This window comes from Thalassophryne amazonica, chromosome 6 (genome assembly GCF_902500255.1).
Source record: "Thalassophryne amazonica chromosome 6, fThaAma1.1, whole genome shotgun sequence".
NCBI classification, from domain to species: domain Eukaryota; kingdom Metazoa; phylum Chordata; class Actinopteri; order Batrachoidiformes; family Batrachoididae; genus Thalassophryne; species Thalassophryne amazonica.
In genome coordinates, this window is record NC_047108.1 from 41,878,277 (window position 1) to 41,903,136 (window position 24,860).

The following is a 24,860-nucleotide window of genomic DNA, read 5'->3' on the forward strand; positions in this document are numbered from 1 at the left end:
CATGCCCTTGAAATGGGTATTTCAACAAGACAATGACCCCAAGCACACTAGTAAACAAGCAAAAACTTGGTTCCAAACCAACAAAATTAATGCCTCGCAGATGTGAAGAAATCATGAAAAACTGTAGTTATACAACTAAATACTAGTTTAGTGATTCACAGGATTGCTAAAAAAAAAGCAGTTTGAACATAAGTTTTGAGTTTGTAGCATCAACAGCAGATGCTACTGTTATTGTGAACACCCCCTTTTCTACTTTTTTTTTTTACTAATAGCCCAATTTCATAACCTTAAGAGTGTGCATATCATGAATGCTTGGTCTTGTTGGACTTGTGAGAATCTACTGAATCTACTGGTACCTTGTTTCCCATGTAACAATAAGAAATATACTCAAAACCTGGATTAATCTATTTAGTCACATAGCACTACTATTATTCTGAACACTACTGTATCAATGGAAGACAGAATTATAAAAAAAAATGTAATCATACAGTGACTGTTTTCAAACTTAGGTGACAGCATGTACCCATCATCAAATAAACATACACCAGTTTTGGGGGTAAAATTCCCATAGATTTTCTTGACAGTTCACATTCAACATGTGATACTTGTCATGAAAGTCTTTGGGTGTCTGTCGTTTTAACTGGGCCTATAGCTTCAAGCTATTCAACAATCAGTTACAGAAAAAAAAAAACTTTAATACAATGAGTTAAGGGTATTAAATATAGGTTGGCAAAATCAGTTGTTTTTTTGAGTGCAAAGTTTGCTGACCTCTCCAACCTAATTTTTATTTGTCTATCATGGGGACGATGCATCAGTTATGGCAGAGAAATCCTGAGGGGTGATAGGATAGGTAATTGTGGTGGCCACTAGGAGGTGCCAAAGTTAAAGTACATTATGTGCGTATTTTGGTTCCCCCAGTGGACCACACCTTCAACAAATTCACATGAATTAACGGTCATAATGTAGACCAGTGGTTCTTAAACCAGTCCTCAACTACACATTTTCCATCTGTCCCTGCTCTGCCGCAACCTGATTGGTTCATTTAGACGTCTTCATACTCGTGATGGAACAAAGCTTTTTGAATGACTGATGAAATGGTTTAGTGTTTAGAAGCGTTTGATACAAATGACGGCACATCTGCTGGCCAATCTTCAACATAGCACTTGGATGGAACAAAGTACAAGGTGTCATGAAACAGGGCAGTTTTGTATGTTTAATAATAAAGCCAATAATAATAAAGCTGCATGCATCTTGAAATTTTTGGCTATATTTTCATTTAAAGACAATATACTTGTGTTATAATGTGATTGTGCCATTGTAAAATACTGTATGTAATAGAGATATAAATTGGGAAATGCTTGTGCAACTACAGACAAGCATTTCCCATGACCATAGTTGTACAAACTGATGGGGATTTGGGGGCTTCAAAGGTTTACATTTTAACAACAAGATTATTTCAGTGGTGTTAGGTTTGAGTCTGTTCTTCTTTGTTACTGCCTCTCCTGTTTTGGAGAAGACCCTCTCACACAGTGCAGACATTGGTGGCATATGAAGATAGATTTTGTCCAGCTTGTAAAGAGTTAGATCTCCTTTCCTGACACTCATTACACAGACTATCACACAAACACTTTCTAATGTTCTCACACTCACTTTACACTGATCCGCTAGCTAACCTATTCATATTCCTCTGGATGTATGTAGTGTCTGAATGTCTATGTCCCAATGTGAGTGTATAAATGTAAGATTGTTTATGTAATCTAATGCTAATCTGACCTAAATCTCTCTCTGGTTGCCAATCGATGAAAATACAGTAATAACACACTAAAACTCTCCTCTAAAAATACATAAATAAATAAAAATACAAAGTATAGAGGGATTGTATCCGTTTATAAGTTCCACAAGAGTTTGATAACTCCTGCCCTGAATTCAAATTGGTGTGACACATCGACGATGAAACACATGATGTAACAAACTTCAATGGGGTAGTCACATGAACACTTCTGCTTTAAACGATTGATACTGTGTCAAGCCATATGCTTTGAAACCTAGGTTAACAGGCTAACCTAAGCGTGAGAGAGTATCTGAATCATATTTTGGGGGACTGACGGTGGTTTTTATTAAGTTTGCGCATTAAAAGTTACGAGCCACTTATTTTTGCAGTCATGCATTAATGGGACCTCAAGCCCAATTTTTACTACTCTGTATCTGCCATGCCATAGCTACACAAAGCTGTCTGCATCAATGTGAACCCCCTAACAGCCCCTCTTCACATGTGTACCTCCCAAAAATTGTAACTACACGTCAAGAAGATGGAGACCGCACAGGCCGTGGTTGGTCCACCAACTACATCTTTTCTGGAATCTCACTTTTCTGGTTTCACAATGAACAAATTTCATGGGATAGTAGTCCAGGCTTCATGAAAAAACAAAAACAACCACACCCTCTACTATTCTGATGGTGAATTGTATTGTGACACCGACCAACCCGACATACAACTTCTAAAGGTTCACAACTGTGTTAAAATGATTGCATGGTCACAGAGTTACGGAGTAGTAGAAGCATAAAAAGACCTTAAACTGATCAAGCTACTGATAGCTGCTAAAAGTGCTAACGCTGTTAGCATACAACATTTAATATGACAAAATTTCACTCGGCATTAATATTACAGCAGGGAGATTTTACATGATGCATTAGGACATTTCGTCACACAAGTCCTATTATTACAGCTGTTGGTCATAAACAACAGACAGTGCCCCCCCCCAACAGCTAGAGGCAGCATCAAGCCACCTCTGAACTAAAGTTGCTATGAGAGTCAGACTCAACTCAGCCGCTGTCACTCAAAGTTTCACATTTCGGCCACTCTGTGTGCCCTTTGGTGAGTATTCATTTGCAGGGAAATACATCATAGGACCCAAATTTGAAGAAAATCTGCAGTGGTGACCGTCAGCTTCATGCAAAGTGTCTGATCTTGTGGAACAACTGTCTGCAGATGGATCAAAATATCATCAGATCTTGACTCGCTCAGAGTCTGCTGTATGTTTCTACCAAATAACTGTCAATTACACTGAGATATCCTGCTGACAAACCGCTAAAACCATTAACTCCTTAGTAGTTAACTTGTGCAACACAAATGCCCACAAATTATAAATCATAATAGTCCAGGTCACACTGAGTTTGACAGACTTCATGAGCAGTAATGTCTTGATCCACATCATAGGCAAAATGTAATGAATACTTCATAACTTTGAATAATCCTGTTATCAAATAGATGAATAAAGGAATAATTTCAGCAACAGTAAAAACAAGTCAATTGCAAAGTAGTATAGGCAGAATAATTTCTACACATGCAGACGAAAAAATATGACAATATCCTTGTAAAGAAAATCCACAGTAACTAAGAGCAGCAAAACATTGTAAAAAGGGTTAAATTGAAATGCAATAAGCACTTGTTTGGAACCATAAACAATTTGTTGATTAGAAACAATTTTACACTGAGAAAAAAAAGCACTTGAAGTGCTTCAAGCCCCGCCATATGTATGCACATCGTTTAGGAGAGGATAAGTCAACTGTTTTAGACTAATATGACCCCAATGAACAACTTGGGATATGTACCAAAATCTCTATCCAGGATGAACAACCCAAAATTGCCCACACCCTTTTTCGTCCCCAGTGTTACTTCAAATACAGCTGTATTTTCTAAACTGCAGCAACTATAGATTTTCCAAGGTACTCAATATGTTCAGAACATGTACATGTTTAGAAGGGTCATAGCAGAGTATAAAATTTCTAATTCTGATATTTCATATCTGGATTTTGTTATGTTTACATGTTTGAAAAATAATTTTTATACTCTTCTATGACCCTTCTAAACATGTACTGGTCATTCTGAACATATCGAGTACCTTGGAAAAACTATAGTTGCTGTAGTTTAAAAAAAATACAGCTACATTTGAAGTAACACTTGGGACGAAAAAGGGTGTGGTCAATTTCGGGCTGTTCATCCCAAATAGAGATTTTGGTTCATATCCCAAGTTGTTCATTGGGGTCATATTAGTCTAGAACAGTTGAGTTATCCTCTCCTAAATGATGTACATACATGTCCCAGCTCGCTCCTAGACTATACAGCTCAGATAGATCCATGCTTTAAAAATACATGCATTCATAATGATGTGTCGACATACAAATACACGACAACATTATGCACCACAAATTGTTGGACACAAACTTTAGAATTTAAAATTTCAGCTTTAGACACATCACAGGATGAGGGGAAGCCGAACAGAGCCCGTTAGTGACCAGCACTGAGCTATATGTACCTGAAAAAGAACCAAGTAATTTCAGTTATTAATTGTGACAGTGACTTTGAGGTGAAAGAACACAACAAATTCTTTTAAATTTATTCACAAATAGGTAGTACACATTAAAGAATAACAGGGAAGAAAAAGGACATATGTTATTACTGATATGTTTAACTGTTGTAATTAACAAAGGGTTATTTAATGGAACAATGTTCACTCAGTTACAAAGCAGTTATCAATAATTAGACACCTCCTTGTAGCATCCATGACCATCTTGAAACCCGCCAAACTCCCCAGGTGGACAAAAATTTAAATAAACATGAATATGAATCCACATACACAAACATAACACAGTGGTGGCAGTCAGCTGTTAATCTTAGGGTTACCGTCAGGCTTTGTTAGGAAGGAAGCAGCGACAGGAAGTCTCTGTAACGTCTGTTAAGCTCCTCCAACTGATCCGCTGTGGCACAAAGTAGAAAATAATTAATAACACAATGCACATGCAAGTGTGCATGTAAGAAAATTCACATACGTAATGTACGCTTCTTTCCATGACTCCAGTAGCGAGGTCGTGTTTTTATCCGATTCATCTCCTCACTCATAGAAACAGATGATTCAGATACCTCATGGAGAAGTTCCAGCTCCTAGGACACAACACGAAGCATCAATATTCTGTTTTAGCCAATCAGGTCATGTTTTACTTTAACACAGGCAACTGCTGGTTATCTATGTACCGTGTTGCAGGCCAGCAGCAGCTGGTGCACTCTCCGAAAGACATCAGCATCTGTGCTGAAGCTGGGTGGATCTCTACGGCAGTATGCTTTAAAATCTGTTTCGTAGACATGGTTGAAAGTAATCATGGACTGCTGGAGGTCACACGCAGCCACACGTAAAGCGCTCGGAGAGAAGGCGGCAGAATGCTGTGTGTCACTATGCAGGAATTCACACTGCGACAGACAAAGGACAGAAAGACAGGTGCTCTTTATGAACAGAAGACTGAATAAAACACTTTATTATATGACTGTGACGCTACACGCGCTCTGATTGGATGATTTCTGGTTGGGTATTTTCCCATATCAGACCGATTACCATGACAATCGGTCCGAAACACATATCATATTCGTTACAAACCAGAAAGCTAAAAACACGATTAGAAAAACCAAGTCAAACATGGGGGGGGGGGGGGGGGGAGGGGGACAGATTCAAAGTTTACCAGCTAACGACCGGACCACCTGTTAGCTAGTTCTTCACGGAGGTGAAGAAAGCGAACAGCTCTGTTTACGAGCCCAAAACCATCACCAGCTTGCATATTTGGGCAATACCGTAAGTTTGGGTGTTTATATATGTAATAGCAACATAATAAACTTAACTCAAACTTTATTTATAGAGCATATTTAAAACAACCAAGGTTGACCAAAGTACTGTACACATTAAAACAGTTTACTCCAATTGCAGCAATTACAATAAATAGTAACTAAAATACATAACACAGTGCTATAAATATAACTGAATAAATTAATTCAAATATAATTAAAATTAAAAGTGAAATAAGATTAAAATAAAATTTTGCCAGAAGCCCACTTAAACTTGATTAAAAGCCAGAGAAAAGAGGTGCATCTTTAGGGAAGATTTAAAAACCTTGATCGAACCTGCAGAACTGATGTGCTATGGCAGGTTGTTCCAGAGCCTAGGAGCCACAGCCACAAAGGCTCTGTCACCTTTAGTTTTCTACCCTCATTTTTGAGGTGACCAGTAGCAGTTGATTTGCAGATCTCAATGCTCTGGCATTGCTCTGAACATCATCGACAAAAATAATGAAAAGAAAGATTACAGTTTCTAAAAATTGACCTCAACGGCAACATATACAGCAAGAAAAGATTCGGCCCCAGGATGGAGCCTTGGGGGACCCCAGTGATGAGAGAGACTGTGGATGAAGTAAATTCACCTAGCTGCACAGAAAAACCCCAGTCAAATATGACTGGAACCATGAGAGAGCAAAGTCTGTAATGCCCACCCACTGTTCCAGTCATGGTAGGAGGATCCTATGATCCACAGTGTCAAAAGCAGCTGTCAAATCGAGGAGCACGAGCAACGCATGGTTTCCTAAATCAACAGTTACCATTACAACATTAAAAACTCTCAGCAGTGCTGTCTCAGTACTGTGGCATGGTTTAAAACCAGACTCAAAGTTCTCATAGATACTGTTATCGACTAAAAATGACTGGAGCTGAATAAGAACCACTTTCTCTAAAATTTTGAACAAAAATGGCAATTTAGAGATAGGCCTGAAGTTAGACAGCACAGAGGGATCCATATTTTTCTTTTTGATGAGAGGCTGCCTAATGGCGTGTTTGAGAGCGGCTGGAACACATCCGGTGCTAATAAACTAATCATTAACCTCGCTTGCTCGGTCTGTATGGGAAAATATCAGATGTCACGTCACTGGCTATTGTGGGAGAGAGGGTTTCCATCAACAGTATGGACCGATATTCAGCACAGAGCGTCATACAGTTTGTGTTCCTAAATGACTGATGTAAAAGAAGTCCAAGACATAGTCACTGACTTTAAAATGTACATATATCCATCACCTGACTAATCAAATGAAAACAAGCTGTAAAACTGATGATTTGTATTAATAGTCCTTTTAGTTTGTAGAGTTGCTGATGAGCTCTGAATTAAAGCTCAGTCCACATTACAAGCACATGCTGATTGTTTCATTTCAACTCTATTGTGGTGGTGCACAAAAGCAAAATTACACGCACACACTGTGTCACTGTCTAATTAATTATGGATATTGAATTATTTGGGGGGTTTTTTATTTGTGGTTTTGCTCAACCCGGTGAAGCTCAGGATTATGGCTTTAAATTCAGCCTGATAATTATATCAGATGCCTTAATAAACACAAGTTTAAAACCACTTTAACCACTGGTGACGGTCATAATGTTTGTCCATTATTACCACAAAGGAAGTATGTGCTCTGTTCCTCATTTGTGTTATTCTTTATCAACGTATAGAATATTTTCAGTTGAAACACAGTACTCCTGACTTCACCAGTCACATGAACATGATACCTCTGACTGCAGCTGCTCCAAAGCCACCTGAGTCAACTGGAGGAGAGTGGCAACATCTGCAGCCTCCTCCCTGCTCCCATCATGACACGCTGACTTGGTCATCTTGTGTAAATCACTGTGAATGAATGAATTCTGTAATAAAAGCTACATAATTTAGATAAAGAAAAAGGAAAACAATCCAACAACAGTTGCTAAACCTCTTCTTTAGCATCTATGACACTGCAAATTTACCATCTGTCCCTGCATTACTTACACCAACAATCAGAGAGGTCAGTGTTTCCCCCACTGTATATAAGAACCTCCTCCAGGCAACAAATTATTATTTTTAAAATACCATTGAAAAATGACACCAACAAAATAACGAAGAATAATGGCAAAGTGTTTTAAAAAATAACAACTAAATCACATTTTTCATGATTTGAGGGTTTTCTGTTTGTTTTGTTTTTGTTTTGCTTCTTTTTGGCGAGTACGGCTGGGCCTGAAAAAAATTCTAGGGGAAACACTGGAGGTCCCACCTTTTCACCAAACTAATATAGAACTTATGCTGAATTTACATGGTGATGTGCAGCAGATGCTAGTGTGGCACACTGAGCCATCTACTTTTACATAGTGTTAAAAAAAAAATACCATCCAACAATGTCACCACTTGGTTTAGCCTCTGGTTTGACTCATGAACGCTGCAGGTGTGACATTTTTATGCACCCGGCACCACCTGTTCTTGTTAAGACTCTTACTGTTCAACAACACCAATTAGCAAGTCAGCTGATGGATGACACTATTATTTCTATTTACATTTGTGCTGATTTATCACAGTCTCTTTTATTTATGTTTAACAGGTTCAATAAAACCTGCAGAAAAATGTCTACAGTATAACATGGATATATTGTTGAATAGCTTCAAGAAGCATATGGTGATAACAGCTTTACACAACTTTTAGTTCCCAGCTTCACAGAGAAAAGCTTGAAAGTCAAGTCACCAATCAATTACCAAGCTAATACGTGTACACAGATTCACAGTGTTTTTCTGATCACAATATAACAAACAATGCAGGTACTGACTCCAGTAGATATTGTGCAGGTGACATCACAGATCACGTGATGTGTGTTTATGCAGCCATACTGGACGGCAACTCTTGCATGGCATGGACAGCAAATGAGTGAACCCCATGTTTAGCCGTTGTGCTTTTCGTGTTCTTTACAACCGTCTGGACAAATTATATCAACATGGTGTTTCACTCAGTGCATACAATTGCACGAGCCGTCAGAAGACGGGCTCTGGGGTACAACTTTATCGTTTTCCCGCTGATAAAGAGTGGTGTGAAAAGTGGGTGACTGCTGTGAGAAGAGAGGCTTGGCACCCGACCCAGTATACCCAACTATTCAGCAAACACTTCATATCGGGTGCGTAGATTGAATTTCAGCCTTGGAGTATGACCACATTCTGCACCCCTCCAGCCACGAAGAAGCTGTAGGCATCCAAACTTTTATATGCTTTCAGGGGTTCTCCTGTGTAGGGTGATGGAGTGTTGATAAAGTAGTTGAAAATGTCTGGATACCGCACGTCTGGTTTCTGCTCAGAATCGATAACACTGGTGAACTTCTCGAGGGACATATTGTAGGGATCAACATTAATTGTCTGTATTTTCTCTAAATATCTCTTCTGACGTTCAAGATCGAGCGCTTTTGCTATATTAGACAAAATAACTTTGCCACCCACCAACGATCCCACATGGGTCAAGCTGTGGTGTACACAGAGCTTGCCGTCCCTTATGGCTGCGTAAACATATCCATGTGTTGCGTGTGACGTCAGTGCACACTGTCTATACCAGAAGCTGCTTGTGTGACTGAGAATTAAAGAAAACATACATACTTGATGTTTGCAGGCCAGGGATCAAACGTGGGTTTCAGCATTTGAGTGAGGTGGGGCAGAGTCTCAGTGGCACAAAGTACATTCAGTAGCATCTCTTCATCCATTCTGCTTTCAGGTGACTTCACGCTGCCTGGGACGAGAGTTAAAAGCTGCTCCAGGAACCGGAGCTGCCGAAGAGGGCTCACATTACCCTGGATGGTTGGGTGAGAAACGAGAAAAACAAAATAATGTATTTTTTATTTTATTTGAAATGATGACCAATGTCAAAGACAAATGACTTACACATTATCCTTCATGAAACTGTAAATTTGGACACTCAACAAAAACATCTTTGTTTTTATTACACCCTATGTGTTCATGTAAAAGATCTCAAGACTTCTAAAGCTATAAGGCTTCTTGCTCTCAAATGTTCTTCAGAATTTTTTTAAATTTGTTTGTGGGCACTTCACCTTTGTCAAAATTTGTGACATCTTTGTCACTGTGCTGTGTGGTAAAACGGTACACTTTTTAGTGTTTTTTTTATTGTGACCAGTACAAGGCACATATGTACAGTTTAATCAGTATCTTGGCATGCCACACCTGCTAGGTGGATGTATGATCCAGACAAAGCTGAACTTCTGGCAAAGTTCAGACTCAAACAAACCTGTTAATACATGAGAGAAATAAAACTTTTGTGTACATACAAGTCTCTGATCTTTCACTTCAACTCATGAAAAATGAGAGCAAAAAGCATTGAGATTATGTTTTTGTTGAGTGTATTTTCATGTACTCTATCCTAACGCTTACCCTGATCAGGTCCAAGTCATCCACTTTGCAAAGCATCAGATCCTGCCCAAGCATAGCCATCTCTGCATATTCAGAAAATAAATTAATTAATAAATCCTCCGTAAGTAAGCAGTCAACGCCCACATTCAAAGAGCAAACGGTAGACTTTTTTTAAAAAAAATGTTATTATTATTTTTTTCTGAAAAACTGGGAATATACAGAATTGATTATGTTATCAAACCTGCTGATATGAATTCTGTTTGACATCCTTGTGAACCCCAACCCCACCCTGGAGCCAGGCCCGGGGTTGGGGCTTGCGCACGAGCGCCTGGTGGTCGGCCTTAGCCCATTGAGCCCGGTCGGGCTCAGCCCGAAAGAGCGACGTGGGCCCGCCCTCCAGTGGGTTCACCACCTGCAGAGTGGGCCATGGGGGTCAGGTGCAGAGAGGATTGGGTGGCGGTCGAGGGCAGGTGGCCCGGCGGCCTGGTCCGCGCTCACAGCCCCTGGCTGTTGAGATGTGGAATATCACCTCACTGGGGGGGAAGGAGCCTGAGCTTGTGCGGGAGGTTGAGAGATACCGACTAGAGATAGTCGTGCTCACCTCCACGCACAGCTTGGGCTCTGGTACCCAGTCCTGGAGAGGGGCTGGACGCTCAACTTTTCTGGTGTTGTCCACAGGGAGAGGCGGAGAGCTGGGGTCGCATTGCTTATTGCTTCCCAGCTCCGTCGCCATGTCTTGGAGTTCACTCCGGTGAACGAGAGGGTCGCGTCCCTACGCCTTCGGGTCGGGGACAGGTCTCTCACTGTTGTCTCGGCCTACGGGCCGAGCAGCAGTGCAGAGTACCCAACTTTCTTGGAGTCCCTGGGAGGGGTACTAGATAGCGCTCCAACTGGGGACTCCATTGTTCTCCTGTGGGATTTCAACGCCCACGTGGGCTGGGACAGTGAGACCTGGAGGGAGGTGGTCGGGAAGCACGGCCTCCCTGATCTGAACCTGAGTGGTGTTCAGTTGTTGGACTTCTGTGCTAGTCACAGTTTGTACATCACGAACACCATGTTCGAGCACAAGGGTGTCCATAAGTGTACGTGGCACCAGGACACCCTGAGCCGGAGGTCGATGATCGACTTTGTAGTCCTATCATCTGACCTTCGGCCATGTGTCTCGGACACTCGAGTAAAGATAGGGGCTGAGCTGTCGACCGATCACCACCTGGTGGTGAGTTGAATCCGCTGTGAGGGGAGGAAGCCGGTCAGACCTGGCAGGCCCAAACATATTGTGAGGGTCTGCTGGGAATGACTGGCGGAACCCTCTGTCAGCGAGGACTTCAACTCCCACCTCCGGGAGAGCTTCTCTCTGATCCCGGGGTAGGTTGGAGACATGGAGTCCGAGTGGACCATGTTCTCCACCTCCATTGTCGATGCGCCCGCTCGTAGCTGTGGTCACAAGGTCTCTGGTGCCTGTCGCAGCGGCAATCCACAAACCCGGTGGTGGACGCCGGAAGTAAGGGATGCCGTCAAGCTGAAGGAGTCCTACTTGTCCTTGTTGGTAGGTGGGACCCTGGAGGCAGCTGACAGGTACTGGCAGGCCAAGTGTGCTGCAGCCCGTGCGGTCACAGAAGCAAAAACTCGGATCTGGGAGGAGTTTGGGGAGGCCATGGAGGAAGACTATCGGTCAGCCTCGAAGAAATTCTGGCAAACTGTCCGACGCCTCAGGAGGCGGAAGCAGCTCTCCACCAGCACTGTCTATGGTGGGGGTGGGGAGCTGTTGACCCTGACTGGGGATGTTGTCGGGTGGTGGAAGGAATACATTCGAGGATCTCCTCAATCCCATCATCACGTCTTCCGAAGAGGAAGCAGAGACTGGGGACTCAGAGGCAGACTCGTCCATTAGCCAGTCCGAAGTCACCGAGGTGGTTAGAAAGCTCCTCGGTGTCAAGGCTCCTGGGGTGGATGAAATCCGTCCTGAGTACCTTAAGTCTCTGGATGTTGTGGGACTGTCTTGGCTGACATGCCTCTGCAACATCGCTTGGCGGTCGGGGACAGTGCCTCTGGACTGGCAGACCGTGGTGGTTGTCCCTCTGTTTAAGAAGGGGGACCGGAGGTTGTGTTCCAACTACAGGGGGATCACACTCCTCAGCCTCCCCAGTAAGGTCTATTCCAGAGTACTGGAGAGGAGAATTCGACCGATAGTCGAACCCCGGATTCAGGAGGAGCAGTGTGGTTTTTGTCCTGGTCACGGCACACTGGACCAGCTCTACACGCTCCATCTGGTGCTCGAGGGTTCATGGGAGTTCGCCAAACCAGTCCACATGTGCTTTGTGGATCTGGAGAAGGCGTTTGACCATGTCCCTCGGGTCACCCTGTGGGGGGTGCTCCGGGAGTATGGGGTCCGGGGTCCTTTGCAAAGGGCTATCCGGTCCCTGTAAGACCAACCGTAGCAGGAGCTTGGTTCGCATTACTGGTAGTAAGTCAAACCTGTTTCCAGTGCACGTTGGCCTCCGCCAGGGCTGCCCTTTGTCACCGGTTCTGTTCATTATCTTTATGGACAGAATTTCTAGACTCAGCCAGGGTGTAGAGGGGGTCTGGTTTGGGAACCACAGAATCTTGTCTCTGCTGTTTGCGGACGATGTGGTTCTGTTGGCTTCGTCAAATCAGGACCTTCAGCGTGCACTGGGGCGGTTTGCAGCTGAGTGTGAAGCATCCGGGATGAAAATCAGCACCTCCAAATCCGAGGCCATGGTTCTCGACCGGAAAAAGGTGCTTTGCCCTCTTCATGTCGGTGGAGTGTCCTTGCCTCAAGTGGAGGAGTTTAAGTATCTCGGGGTCTTGTTCACGAGTGAGGGACGGATGGAGCGTGAGATCAACAGACGGATCGGTGCAGCATCTGCAGTGATGCAGTCGCTGTATCGGACCGTCGTGGTGAAGAGAGAGCTGAGTAGGGGGGCAAAGCTCTTGATTTACCGATCGATCTACGTTCCAAAGAACGAGATCGCGAGTACAAGCGGCCGAGATGAGTTTCCTCCGCAGGGTGGCTGGGCACTCCCTTAGAGATAGAGTGAGGAGCTCGGTCACTCGGGAGGAGCTCTGAGTCGAGCTGCTGCTCCTCCATGTCGAAAGGAGCCAGTTGAGGTGGCTCGGACATCTTTTTCGGATGCCCCCTGGACGCCTCGCTGGAGAGGTGTTCCGGGCATGTCCCATCGGGAGGAGGCCCCAGGGAAGACCCAGGACACGCTGGAGGGACTACGTCTCTCGGCTGGCTTGGAAACGCCTCGGGGTTCCCCCGGAGGAGCTGGGGGAGGTGTGTGTGGATCAGGAGGTCTGGGCGGCTTTGCTTGAGCTGCTGCCCCCGCGACCCGACTCCGGAAAAAGCGGAAAAAAATGGATGGATGGATGGATCCTTGCAAACCACTTTGGCTTCATTCCTACATCAGCAACAACAGCTTGATAATGACAATACCTCATCCAGTTCATATCTTCTGTTACCACTGACATGACACTAAACCACTAAATGACATTTGTTTATTTCATAATTAAAAAAAATAGATATGGTCATGACTATCACAATATCTATTGATACAGAGAATCTTAATTTGGTCTGGTATGTAGAACTGACAAAAAATTCTTACTCACTGAGCAAAAGTTTGAGACAGATCAATTAATAGGACTGACAAATGCTTACTACAGCTTTTAGTCTCACTTTCCTCACTTGCAAAGAATGAACTAAGAGCCGTTACCTTTAGTCAAAATGTCAGGATCTTTGGCTCTCAGCACTTTATTTGAAGTAGCAAAGTTTGGGTTGATACTGTAAAGTAAGAAGTAAAAACAGAAAAGATATTGTGGTTATTGTAAATTAAAGTCTTAAAATGTTGGTATAAATATGTTTTATGTTGTTGTTTTATGTAAAAACCTCCTGCAGATCCATTCCAATATGTCAGTGCGGTGCTGAGAGGGAGCACAAAGCAACTGCAGCATACTGTCTGCCTCGTGCAGGTGCAGCCCTTCCACCAGTGGACACAAGGCAGCCTTGAAAAAGACAAACTGGAACATCAGTTTTGATTTCAGACTAATTCTAAACAGTGTTCTTGCAAAATACAAGCATAACTAAACCACAGACATCCAGGGCATGTAAAATATTACTTGACGTATGTAAAATGCTACAGATCTACATCCAATTGATGGCAGTGTTCTATGCATTTTGACCCATCTACTGGATGGCAGTGTGAATGACGCCCGGTTATACAGTAGTGTTCAGAATAATAGTAGTGCTATGTGACTACAAAGATTAATCCAGGTTTTGAGTATATTTCTTATTGTTACATGGGAAACAAGGTACCAGTAGATTCAGTAGATTCTCACAAATCCAACAAGACCAAGCATTCGTGATATGCACACTCTTAAGGCTATGAAATTGGGCTATTAGTAAAAAAGTAGAAAAGAGGGTGTTCACAATAATAGTAGCATCTGCTGTTGATGCTACAAACTCAAAACTATTATGTTCAAACTGCTTTTTTAGCAATCCTGTGAATCACTAAATTAGTATTTAGTTGTGTAACCACAGTTTTTCATGATTTCTTCTCATCTGCCTTACATTATTTTTGTTGGTCTGGAACCAAGATTTTGCTGGTTTACTAGTGTGCTTGGGGTCATTGTCTTGTTGAAACACCCATTTCAAGGGCATGTCCTCTTCACCATAAGGCAACATGACCTCTTCAAGTATTTTGACATATCCAAACTGATCTATGATACCTGGTATGCAATATATAGGCCCAACACCATAGTAGGAGAAACATGCCCATATCATGATGCTTGTACCACCATGCTTCACTGTGAACTCTGGCTTGAATTCAGAGTTTGGGGGTAACTCCAGACTGTCTTTGATCATCCTGGAGCTGATTAATGGGTGAGCCTTTGCCATTCTGGTTATTCTTCTATCCATTTTGATGGTTGTTTTCCATTTTCTTCCACGTCTCCATTTTTTTTTTTTTTTTTTTTTTGGCCAATTTAAAGCATTAGAGATCATTGTAGATGAACAGCCTATAATTTTTTGCACCTGCGTATAGGTTTTCCCCTCTCCAATCAACTTTTTAATCAAACTACACTGTTCTTCTGAACAATGTCTTGAACGTCCCATTTTCCTCAGGCTTTCAGAGAGAAAAGCATGTTCAACAGGTGCTGGCTTCATCCTTAAATAGGGGACACCTGATTCACAGCTATTTGTTCCACAAAAACTGATGAACTCACTGACCGAATGCCACGCTACTATTATTGTGAACACCCCCTTTTCTACTTTTTTTTTACTAATAGCCCAATTTTATAGCCTTAAGAGTGTGCATATCATGAATGCTTAGTCTTGTTGGATTTGTGAGAATCTACTGAATCTACTGGTACCTTGTTTCCCATGTAACAATAAGAAATATACTCAAAACCTGGATTAATCTTTTTAGTCACATAGCACTACTATTATTCTGAACAGTACTGTATCACACGGTTGTTGAGCTGAATCACAACTTAAACAGAATTTTCAGTTTTGCAAATGCCTTTATTTAAAAAAATACATATTTTACAAATACACATTTATTTGTAAAAACCAACACAGACGTTACAGTAACGTTACAGATAGATAGATAGATATGCATGCATGCATGCATGCATTTGAGATCATTATTAGTGACAAAGTGTCGAACACACTCGTGAAGTACTTGTGACAATAAAATGGTCTCTCCTGATCTTAACAACCCACTGTCTCCGCAATTCCGAGTCCTTTGGAAAATTGTGGAAACTCAGTAGAGAATTGCACCTAGTTGATGCTCTGGAGAATGGCACACAGCAGTGGTGATTAGCCCTACTATCTGTGCATTGTTGAAATGATAACTTTGTCCATTTACATGTCATGTTTGCCTAGAACATGTAAACGGAAAACATAACATGTAAACGGACAGAAGGTATGAAGGTAGGTAGAAGCAGAAGTACAAGTACGCAGCTAGCGAGCACCAAAGTGCCAGTTTTCTTGCTATGGCTACCGGCACCGGATGTTTACAACCATCCTGACATCTCAGCGGAAGTTATGTCACGTTCCGGCATGCACACAGCCAATTAAACAGCTACGAAGTCTCGGCTCTTCAACAAAGTTCCATAACTTTTTAACAAATAAAGATAACTTCACAAAATTTTAGATGTGAATGCCATAAAAGCATAGGTATTGGATGGTATCAAATGCTTGGTTATCAAAGGCAACAAATATCTCACTCTAGGTGAGCACTAAGTGGCAACCTAATTGTGTCTGGCATGTTAGCATGATTTGATATGGTAAACAATTAACTCTACATGCCGACAGACAGACGGATCGATAGACAGATAACCAGGTTAACACCAAAAAGTGTTTGTCACCATTGTGGCACTTACAGATATCACATGACAGTTAAAACGGGTTTAAACTGTTGTATGACTCTATTCACTAATCACATCACACCTGTATTGCAGCAGCGCATACACTATAAAATATTGCTTTTGACATTTAAAGCCATTCAAAACTTTGCCCCTCTTTATTTGTCTGATCTAATTCACCTTGTTACACCTGCCCATTCACTCCAACCTTCCTCTTCTATCCATCTGACTGTTCCACCTGTCCCTCTTGTTATCATGCTTTGGAACTCCATCCCTCCTGACCTCCGCAACACTAGGTTATTTCCTCTGTTCAAATCTAGTCTCAAAACACATGTATTCCATGCTGCATAGAGAAGGAATCGTGATGACGTCACACGCTGGGTGGGGCCATGCTGGCAGGCAGAAAACTCTTGTACAGCCACTGACTGTGTAATATTTGAAGATGTCACCGTTCAAAATGTGCACTCGGTGATCCATCACACGCTGACAAATCAGCACTGTGCATAAAAAACACATCACTTCCAGATGGAGGACAATCCCTTTTAAAGATTTTCACTTTGCAAGCATTTAGTCTCAAGGATCCGATGTTGTTTGGCTCAAAATTGTGTCAGTACAGGTGGGAGATGGGATCACATGAGCTCACCCTGTGTTCAAACTCATCACATTAAAAACAAACCTCCCCTTCTGAATTTTTTTCTTTTGGTTTTCTCTGTGCAGCTCCACATTTAGGTGATAAACTGTGAATGAAGTTATTATGAGGGCTGCAAACCAACTACAATCTGATTTTCGATTCATTGTTTTGAAATCAAACACAGTTTAACATGTGCAAAAGAGCGATTTTGCAGACAAATGGACAAACACAAAGTGTAAAGTTTGACTCATCGGTGTCAAAATGACTGTAAGCCATGGAGAAAATAAAGCCAGCGAGAAGAAACGCGACTGTCCAGGAACCCATGGTTTTATATACACTCAACAAAAATATAAAACGTAACACTTTTGGTTTTGCTCCCATTTTGTATGAGATGAACTCAAAGATCTACAACTTTTTCCACATACACAATATCACCATTTCCCTCAAATATTGTTCACAAACCAGTCTAAATCTGTGATAGTGAACACTTCTCCTTTGCTGAGATAATCCATCCCACCTCACAGGTGTGCCATATCAAGATGCTGATTAGACACCATGATTAGTGCACAGGTGTGCCTTAGACTGCCCACAATAAAAGGCCACTCTGAAAGGTGCAGTTTTATCACACAGCACAATGCCACAGATGTCCCAAGATTTGAGGGAGCGTGCAATTGGCATGCTGACAGCAGGAATGTCAACCAGAGCTGTTGCTCGTGTATTGAATGTTCATTTCTCTACCATAAGCTGTCTCCAAAGGCGTTTCAGAGAATTTGGCAGTACATCCAATCAGCCTCACAACCGCAGACCACGTGTAACCACACCAGCCCAGGACCTCCACATCCAGCATGTTCACCTCCAAGATCGTCTGAGACCAGCCACTCGGACAGCTGCTGAAACAATCGGTTTGCATAACCAAAGAATTTCTACACAAACTGTCAGAAACCGTCTCAGGGAAGCTCATCTGCATGCTCGTCGTCCTCATCGGGGTCTCGACCTGACTCCAGTTCGTCGTCGTAACCGACTTGAGTGGGCAAATGCTCACATTCGCTGGCGTTTGGCACGTTGGAGAGGTGTTCTCTTCACGGATGAATCCCGGTTCACACTGTCCAGGGCAGATGGCATACAGCGTGTGTGGCGTCGTGTGGGTGAGTGGTTTTCTGATGTCAATGTTGTGGATCGAGTGGCCCATGGTGGCGGTGGGGTTATGGTATGGGCAGGTGTCTGTTATGGACGAAGAACACGTGCATTTTATTGATGGCATTTTGAATGCACAGAGATACTGTGACGAGATCCTGAGGCCCATTGTTGTGCCATACATCCAAGAACATCACCTCATGTTGCAGCAGGATAATGCAGGGCCCCATGTTGCAAGGATCTGTACACAATTCTTGGAAGCTGAAAATGTCCCAGTTCTTGCATGGCCGGCATACTCACCAGACATGTCACCCATTGAGCATGTTTGGGATGCTCTGGACCGGCATATACGACAGCGTGTACCAGTTCCTGCCAATATCCAGCAACTTCGCACAGCCATTGAAGAAGAGTGGACCAACATTCCACAGGCCACAATTGACAACCTGATCAACTCTATGCGAAGGAGATGTGTTGCACTGCATGAGGCAAATGGTGGTCACACCAGATACTGACTGGTATCCCCCCCCCCCAATAAAACAAAACTGCACCTTTCAGAGTGGCCTTTTATTGTGGACAGTCTAAGGCCGACCTGTGCACTAATCATGGTGTCTAATCAGCATCTTGGTATGGCACACCTGTGAGGTGGGATGGATTATCTCAGCAAAGGAGAAGTGCTCACTATCACAGATTTAGACTGGTTTGTGAACAATATCTGAGGGAAATGATGATATTGTGTATGTGGAAAAACTTTTAGATTTTTGAGTTCATCTCATACAAAATGGGAGCAAAACCAAGTGTGTTGCGTTTATATTTTTGTTGAGTATATATATATATATATATATATATATATATATATATATATATATGCTCTCAAACTGTTATGTATGGATTAATTTTGTGTTTGTGGATCTTGTGGGTTTTTTTTTATTTTTGGGAAGTTGTGTGAGCCACACAGCTGTATATAATCTAACGGCCACCTCATTGTGATGGCTTTTTTTTTTTTTTTTTTTTTTTGGTCACAAAGAAACCTTTGGCTCGTTGTTTTTCCTCCATTACTTTTTCTATCTTGCACTGGGTGCACACGCAGAACTGCTACATTTAATGACTCTCTCAGCACAGGTCAACTGTACCCTGACGCATGGATGTGCACACCTGCCATACTATATAGGAGTGTCTTTTTTGGACGTTTAAAAAGTTCCTCAACTTCAAAGCACGTCCTGCTGCTGCACTCAGCCCACAGAGACGGGACCAGACAGAAAGAGCACAGACAGACATCAGCGTCTACAGCAGCAAGCTGATAACCGTATTCCCTCACGTGAGCACTGATAAAATAATTGTATGCCTCCAAAAACTTGAAATCCTTCATGGACATCATCTCCAAGATTTAATTTCTCACAATAATGCTTTCAATCTTTGGGATCAAGAGTTGACACGTAGTCTGAAGTAGGGCTGCAGCTATCGAGTATTCTATCGATTATTCTGGCGATTAATCGAGTAATCGGATAAAAAGTACTTTTGCGTTTTTAAACAACATCGATAGTCCAGGGCTCTCCTTAAGCAATGGCACAATGTCACTGCGCCAGTGTTGGCATTTTGCTGAAATGGCGATGGGATGTGGCTTTGTTTTCTCCAACTTGTAAAATGTAACCATTTTTGTTTGTTTTTTAAGGTTGATGGACTGGGTCCCTGTGTGATTATTTTTTTCCCTCTTTCTCTGCAATTCAGCAGATGCATTTCAGATGGAGGTTGAACATGCAGCCTCGCAGTCAGTTTTTTTTTATTATTATTTTATTTAAGTCACCGTGTTTGTGAAGTGTTGTGTGTTGTCCAAAAAAGCAAAAAATTAAAAAGTCAAACAGTGTGAGTCTGAGGGAAACACAGAAGAAAGAGTGCACTTCTGCTGTTTGTCAATGTAGTCGGGGCCAGAGCTGTGACTCGCCCGGTCTGAGAGCCCCTCACACTGGACAGAGAGCAGCCGGCCACCGTCCCTCCCCACGTAGAGCAGACCGTGTGTTTTTTAAAACGAAACAAACACACTGCTTCGCTTTAAATGCACAGTAAGTCTATTTCAGATGATTGGCGTGGACCATCTATCTCTTAAAAGGCTTTATTTTACTCTGTGTCACGCTGGAAAACGGTAGCTATCGTTGTTAATTTCATTAGCTGTTATGCTCCAGTCTTCTTCTGTTTTTTTCTCCTGTGGACGTTGCAGCGCCATACACAGGCCTGGCATATGTACTACAACGTTAAACGAAGCTTCGAGGCACAGAATTTGCCTCGAACATTTTTTGTAATAGAATTATTCGAGTTACTCGATTAATCGTTTCAGCCCTAGTCTGAAGTCATCTTCTTGTGCATTTTCTCACCGCATCTGCTTGGTGTCTGGAGTTTTCTGCATACCAGTCTGTGTGCACAGTAACCGGACAATTCATAGACACGGACCATTCATAGACAAATAAAATAAAATTTAAAAAATACCATTCTTAGACACAATGTGCAAAATTCATAGACAGATTTACTGAACATCAACTCATACATCTGATAGATCACACCTGTGTTAAATTAGTGTCACCTGTGTTATAACATATCTATTATTATGTTTTATATAGAAATATAATGAATTCATTAGTCAGTATTGTGTTTATACATATATATATATACATATATATATATATACATATATATATATATACATATATATATATATACATATATATATATATACATATATATATATACATATATATATATACATATATATATATATACATATATATATATATACATATATATATATACATATATATATATATACATATATATATATATATATATTTATTTATTTATTTATAACCTAATAATATACTGTCTCTTCAAATTACTAGAATAGTTGACTCTACTGCCACTATCTGCGAATGTAAAAATCTTATAGTGTTTGTGTATGTCGATGTCAAACAATAAATCAGTGTTCCATCATGCTGTCCAAACAGATGCAAATACTTTTGGTTTTATCAATTCGACAGCAAAAAACAGCTAGAGATCAGATAGTCGTGCCAAATCACCTGTGACAGTGCTGCGTTTTAATAAATATTTAATGGTTCTTCATATGTCTATGAATGGCCATTGTCTATGAATAGTCTTTTTTTTTTGTCTGTGAATGGTCTTTTTTTTTGTCTATGAATGGTGGGCGAAGACGACGAAGAAGAGGAGGAAAACGTTGCCACGAACAGCGGGAGAAGAAGAAAACTAGAAGGGTGGAAATGAGAGTGGGAACTTTGAATGCTGGTAGTATGACTGGTAAAGGGAGAGAGCTGGCTGATATGATGGAGAGGAGAAAGGTAGACATATTGTGTGTGCAAGAGACCAAGTGGAAGGGAAGTAAGAGCAGGAGCATCGGCGGTGGGTACAAGTTGTTGTACCATGGTGGGGACAGGAAGAGAAATGGTGTTGGGGTCATTTTAAAGGAAGAGTATGTTAAAAGTGTGTTGGAGGTTAAGCGAGTGTCTGACAGGGTGATGAGTGTGAAGTTGGAAATTGAAGGGGTGATGATGAATATCATCAGTGCATATGCCCCACAGGTAGGTTGTGAGATGAAGGAGAAAGAAGATTTCTGGAGTGTGTTAGATGAGGTGGTGGAGAGTGTGCCCAAGCATGAAAGAGTGGTGATAGGAGCAGACTTCAATGGGCATGTTGGTGAAGGGAACAGAGGTGATGAGGAAGTAATGGGTAGATATGGTATCAAGGATAGGAACGGGGAAGGACAGATGGTAGTTGATTTTGCAAAAAGGATGGAAATGGCTGTGGTGAATACCTACTTTAAGAAAAGGGAGGAGCACAGGGTAACATATAAGAGTGGAGGAAGGTGCACACAGGTGGACTACATTCTTTATAGGAGATGCAAGCTAAAAGAAATCACAGACTGTAAGGTGGTAGCAGGAGAGAGTGTCACTAGACAGCATAGGATGGTTGTTTGTAGGATGACTTTAGAGGTAAAGAAGAAGAAGAGAGTGAGAGCTCAACAAAGGATCAGATGGTGGAAGCTGAAGGAGGAAGACTGTTGTGTGAAATTTAGCGAGCAGGTGAGAGAAGCACTAGTTGGAGGGGAAGCAATTTTGGACACCTGGAAAAGTACTGCAGATGTGGTGAGGGAGACAGCTAGGGCAGTACTGAGTATGACATCTGGACAGTGGAAGGAAGACAAGGAGACTTGGTGGTGGAATGAAGAGGTCCAGGAAAGCATAAGGAGAAAGAGGTTGGCGAAAAAGTTTTGGGATAGTCGGAGAGATGAAGAAAGTAGACAGGAGTACAAGGAGATGCGGCGTAAGGCGAGAAGAGAAGTGGCAAAAGCAAAGGAAAAGGCATATTGCGAGCTGTACAAGAAGTTGAATAGTAAGGAAGGAGAAAAGGACTTGTACCGATTGGCCAGACAAAGGGACAGAGCTGGAAAGGATGTGCAGCAGGTTAGGGTGGTAAAAGATGCACATGGTAATGTGCTGACAAGTGAGGAGTGTGTGCTGAGAAGGTGGAGGGAATATTTTGAAGAGTTGATGAATAAAGAAAATGAGCGAGAGAAAAGGCTGGATGATGTGGTGAGAGTAAATCAGGAAGTAAAAGAGATTAGCAAGGAAGAAGTGAGGGCTGCTATGAAGAGGATGAAGAGTGGAAAGGCAGTTGGTCCAGATGACATTCCAATGGAGGCATGGAAATGTCTAGGAGAGATGGCAGTAGAGTTTCTAACCAGATTGTTTAATAAAATCTTGGAAAGTGAGAGGATGCCTGAGGAGTGGAGACGAAGTGTGCTGGTTCCTATTTTCAAGAACAAGGGTGATGTGCAGAGCTGCAATAACTACAGAGGCATAAAGCTGATCAGCCACAGCATGAAGTTATGGGAAAGAGTAGTAGAAGCTAGGCTTAGAAAACAGGTGAAGATCTGTGAGCAGCAATATGGTTTCATGCCGAGAAAGAGCACTACACATGCAATGTTTGCTCTGAGAATACTGTTGGAAAAGTACAGAGAAGGACAGAAAGAGTTACATTGTGTGTTTGTGGACTTAGAAAAAGCTTATGATAGGGTGCCAAGAGAAGAGTTGTGGCATTGTATGAGGAAGTCTGGAGTGGCAGAGAAGTATGTTAGGGTAGTGCAGGACATGTACAAAAATAGTATGACAGCGGTGAGATGCGCAGTCGGAATGACAGACTCATTCAAGGTGGAGGTGGGATTACACCAAGGATCAGCTCTGAGTCCTTTCTTGTTTGCAGTGGTGATGGACAGGTTGACAGATGAGATCAGACAGGAGTCCCCATGGAGTATGATGTTTGGAGATGACATTGTGATCTGTAGTGAGAGTAGAGAGCAAGTTGAGTCTAGTCTGGAGAAGTGGAGATATGCTTTGGAGAGAAGGGGAATGAAAGTCAGTAGAAGCAAGACTGAGTACATGTGTGTGAATGAGAGGGAGCCCAGTGGAATAGTGCAGTTACAAGGAGTAGAAGTGGTGAAAGTAGATGAGTTTAAATATTTGGGGTCAACTGTTCAAAGTAATGGAGAGTGTGGTAGAGAGGTGAAGAAGAGAGTGCAGGCAGGGTGGAGTGGGTGGAGAAAGGTGGCAGGAGTGATTTGTGACCGAAGAATATCAGCAAGAGTGAAGGGGAAAGTTTACAAAACAGTAGTGAGACTAGCTATGTTGTATGGTTTAGAGACAGTGGCACTAACAAAAAGACAGGAGGCAGAGCTGGAGGTGGCAGAGCTGAAGATGTTGAGATTCTCTTTGGGAGTGACAAGAATGGACAAGATTAGGAATGAACATATCAGAGGGACAGCTCAGGTAGGACGGTTTGGAGACAAAGTCAGAGAGGCGAGATTGAGATGGTTTGGACATGTGCAGAGGAGGGACACAGGGTATATAGGGAGAAGGATCCTGAGGATGGAGCCACCAGGCAGGAGGAGAAGAGGGAGACCAAAGAGGAGGTTCATGGATGTGCTGAGAGAGGACATGCAGGTGGTTGGTGTGACAGAGGAAGATACAGAGGACAGGGTGAGATGGAAACGATTGATCTGCTGTGGCGACCCCTAACGGGAACAGCCGAAAGACAAAGAAGAAGTCTATGAATGGTCCGTAAACCGTGTGCGCATGAGCGGGGAAGTCAGAAGTAAACAGCGATCCCGTTTGAGCCACTGTATTGTTCTGTATACCTTGTAATGTTCTGATTATATTTCTGTTATTTTAATGCATGTTTTAAGTATGTGTTGTAAGGTGACCTTGATTTCCATGAAAGGCGCCGTTAAATAAAACTTATTATTATTAGACCAGTAATAAATACCAGCATCATCTTCAGATTTGGCCAATAAATAGGTAAAAACAGGCGTTGTCGGTCAGTTGCCGTCCACTCACACAGCCACCGACAGTCTTTACTAAAGGATACAGGAGCTCCGTAGTTCTCCTTTTATTTTTAGCATTAGCTAGCTTGATTAAAAAAAAAAACTAACGTTACCAGTCATGAAATGTAGAAATATTCCATTGCTTCGCGTAAACACGCTCCACACTCACCATGTTCTGTGTTGTTAACATTAAATTAATTTTATTTACCTGCAGAGCGAAGTAAACATTTTGTGCCAACTCTTCAGCTTTCGAAGCGCGCGCCATCCGTGTCGACGAATAATGACGTCACATTCTGGGCGCCACGCCATTGCGTCATTTTTTGAAGCTACAA

At 42.2% G+C, this 24,860-nt stretch overlaps 1 protein-coding gene across 1 annotated transcript; it reads right to left on the reverse strand.

Moving 5' to 3' along the window:
* Positions 1 to 4,553: 4,553 nt before the first annotated feature.
* haus7 (HAUS augmin-like complex, subunit 7) lies at positions 4,554 to 24,839 on the reverse strand. Its single transcript, XM_034172065.1, has 9 exons — positions 24,737 to 24,839; positions 13,911 to 14,026; positions 13,738 to 13,805; positions 10,025 to 10,086; positions 9,239 to 9,429; positions 7,370 to 7,484; positions 5,033 to 5,245; positions 4,831 to 4,942; positions 4,554 to 4,758 (listed from the first exon to the last, which is right to left on the reverse strand). The coding sequence occupies exons 1-9, from the start codon at positions 24,791 to 24,793 to the stop codon at positions 4,697 to 4,699; spliced, it is 996 nt and encodes a 331-aa protein (XP_034027956.1). The 5' UTR covers positions 24,794 to 24,839; the 3' UTR covers positions 4,554 to 4,696.
* Positions 24,840 to 24,860: the final 21 nt, after the last annotated feature.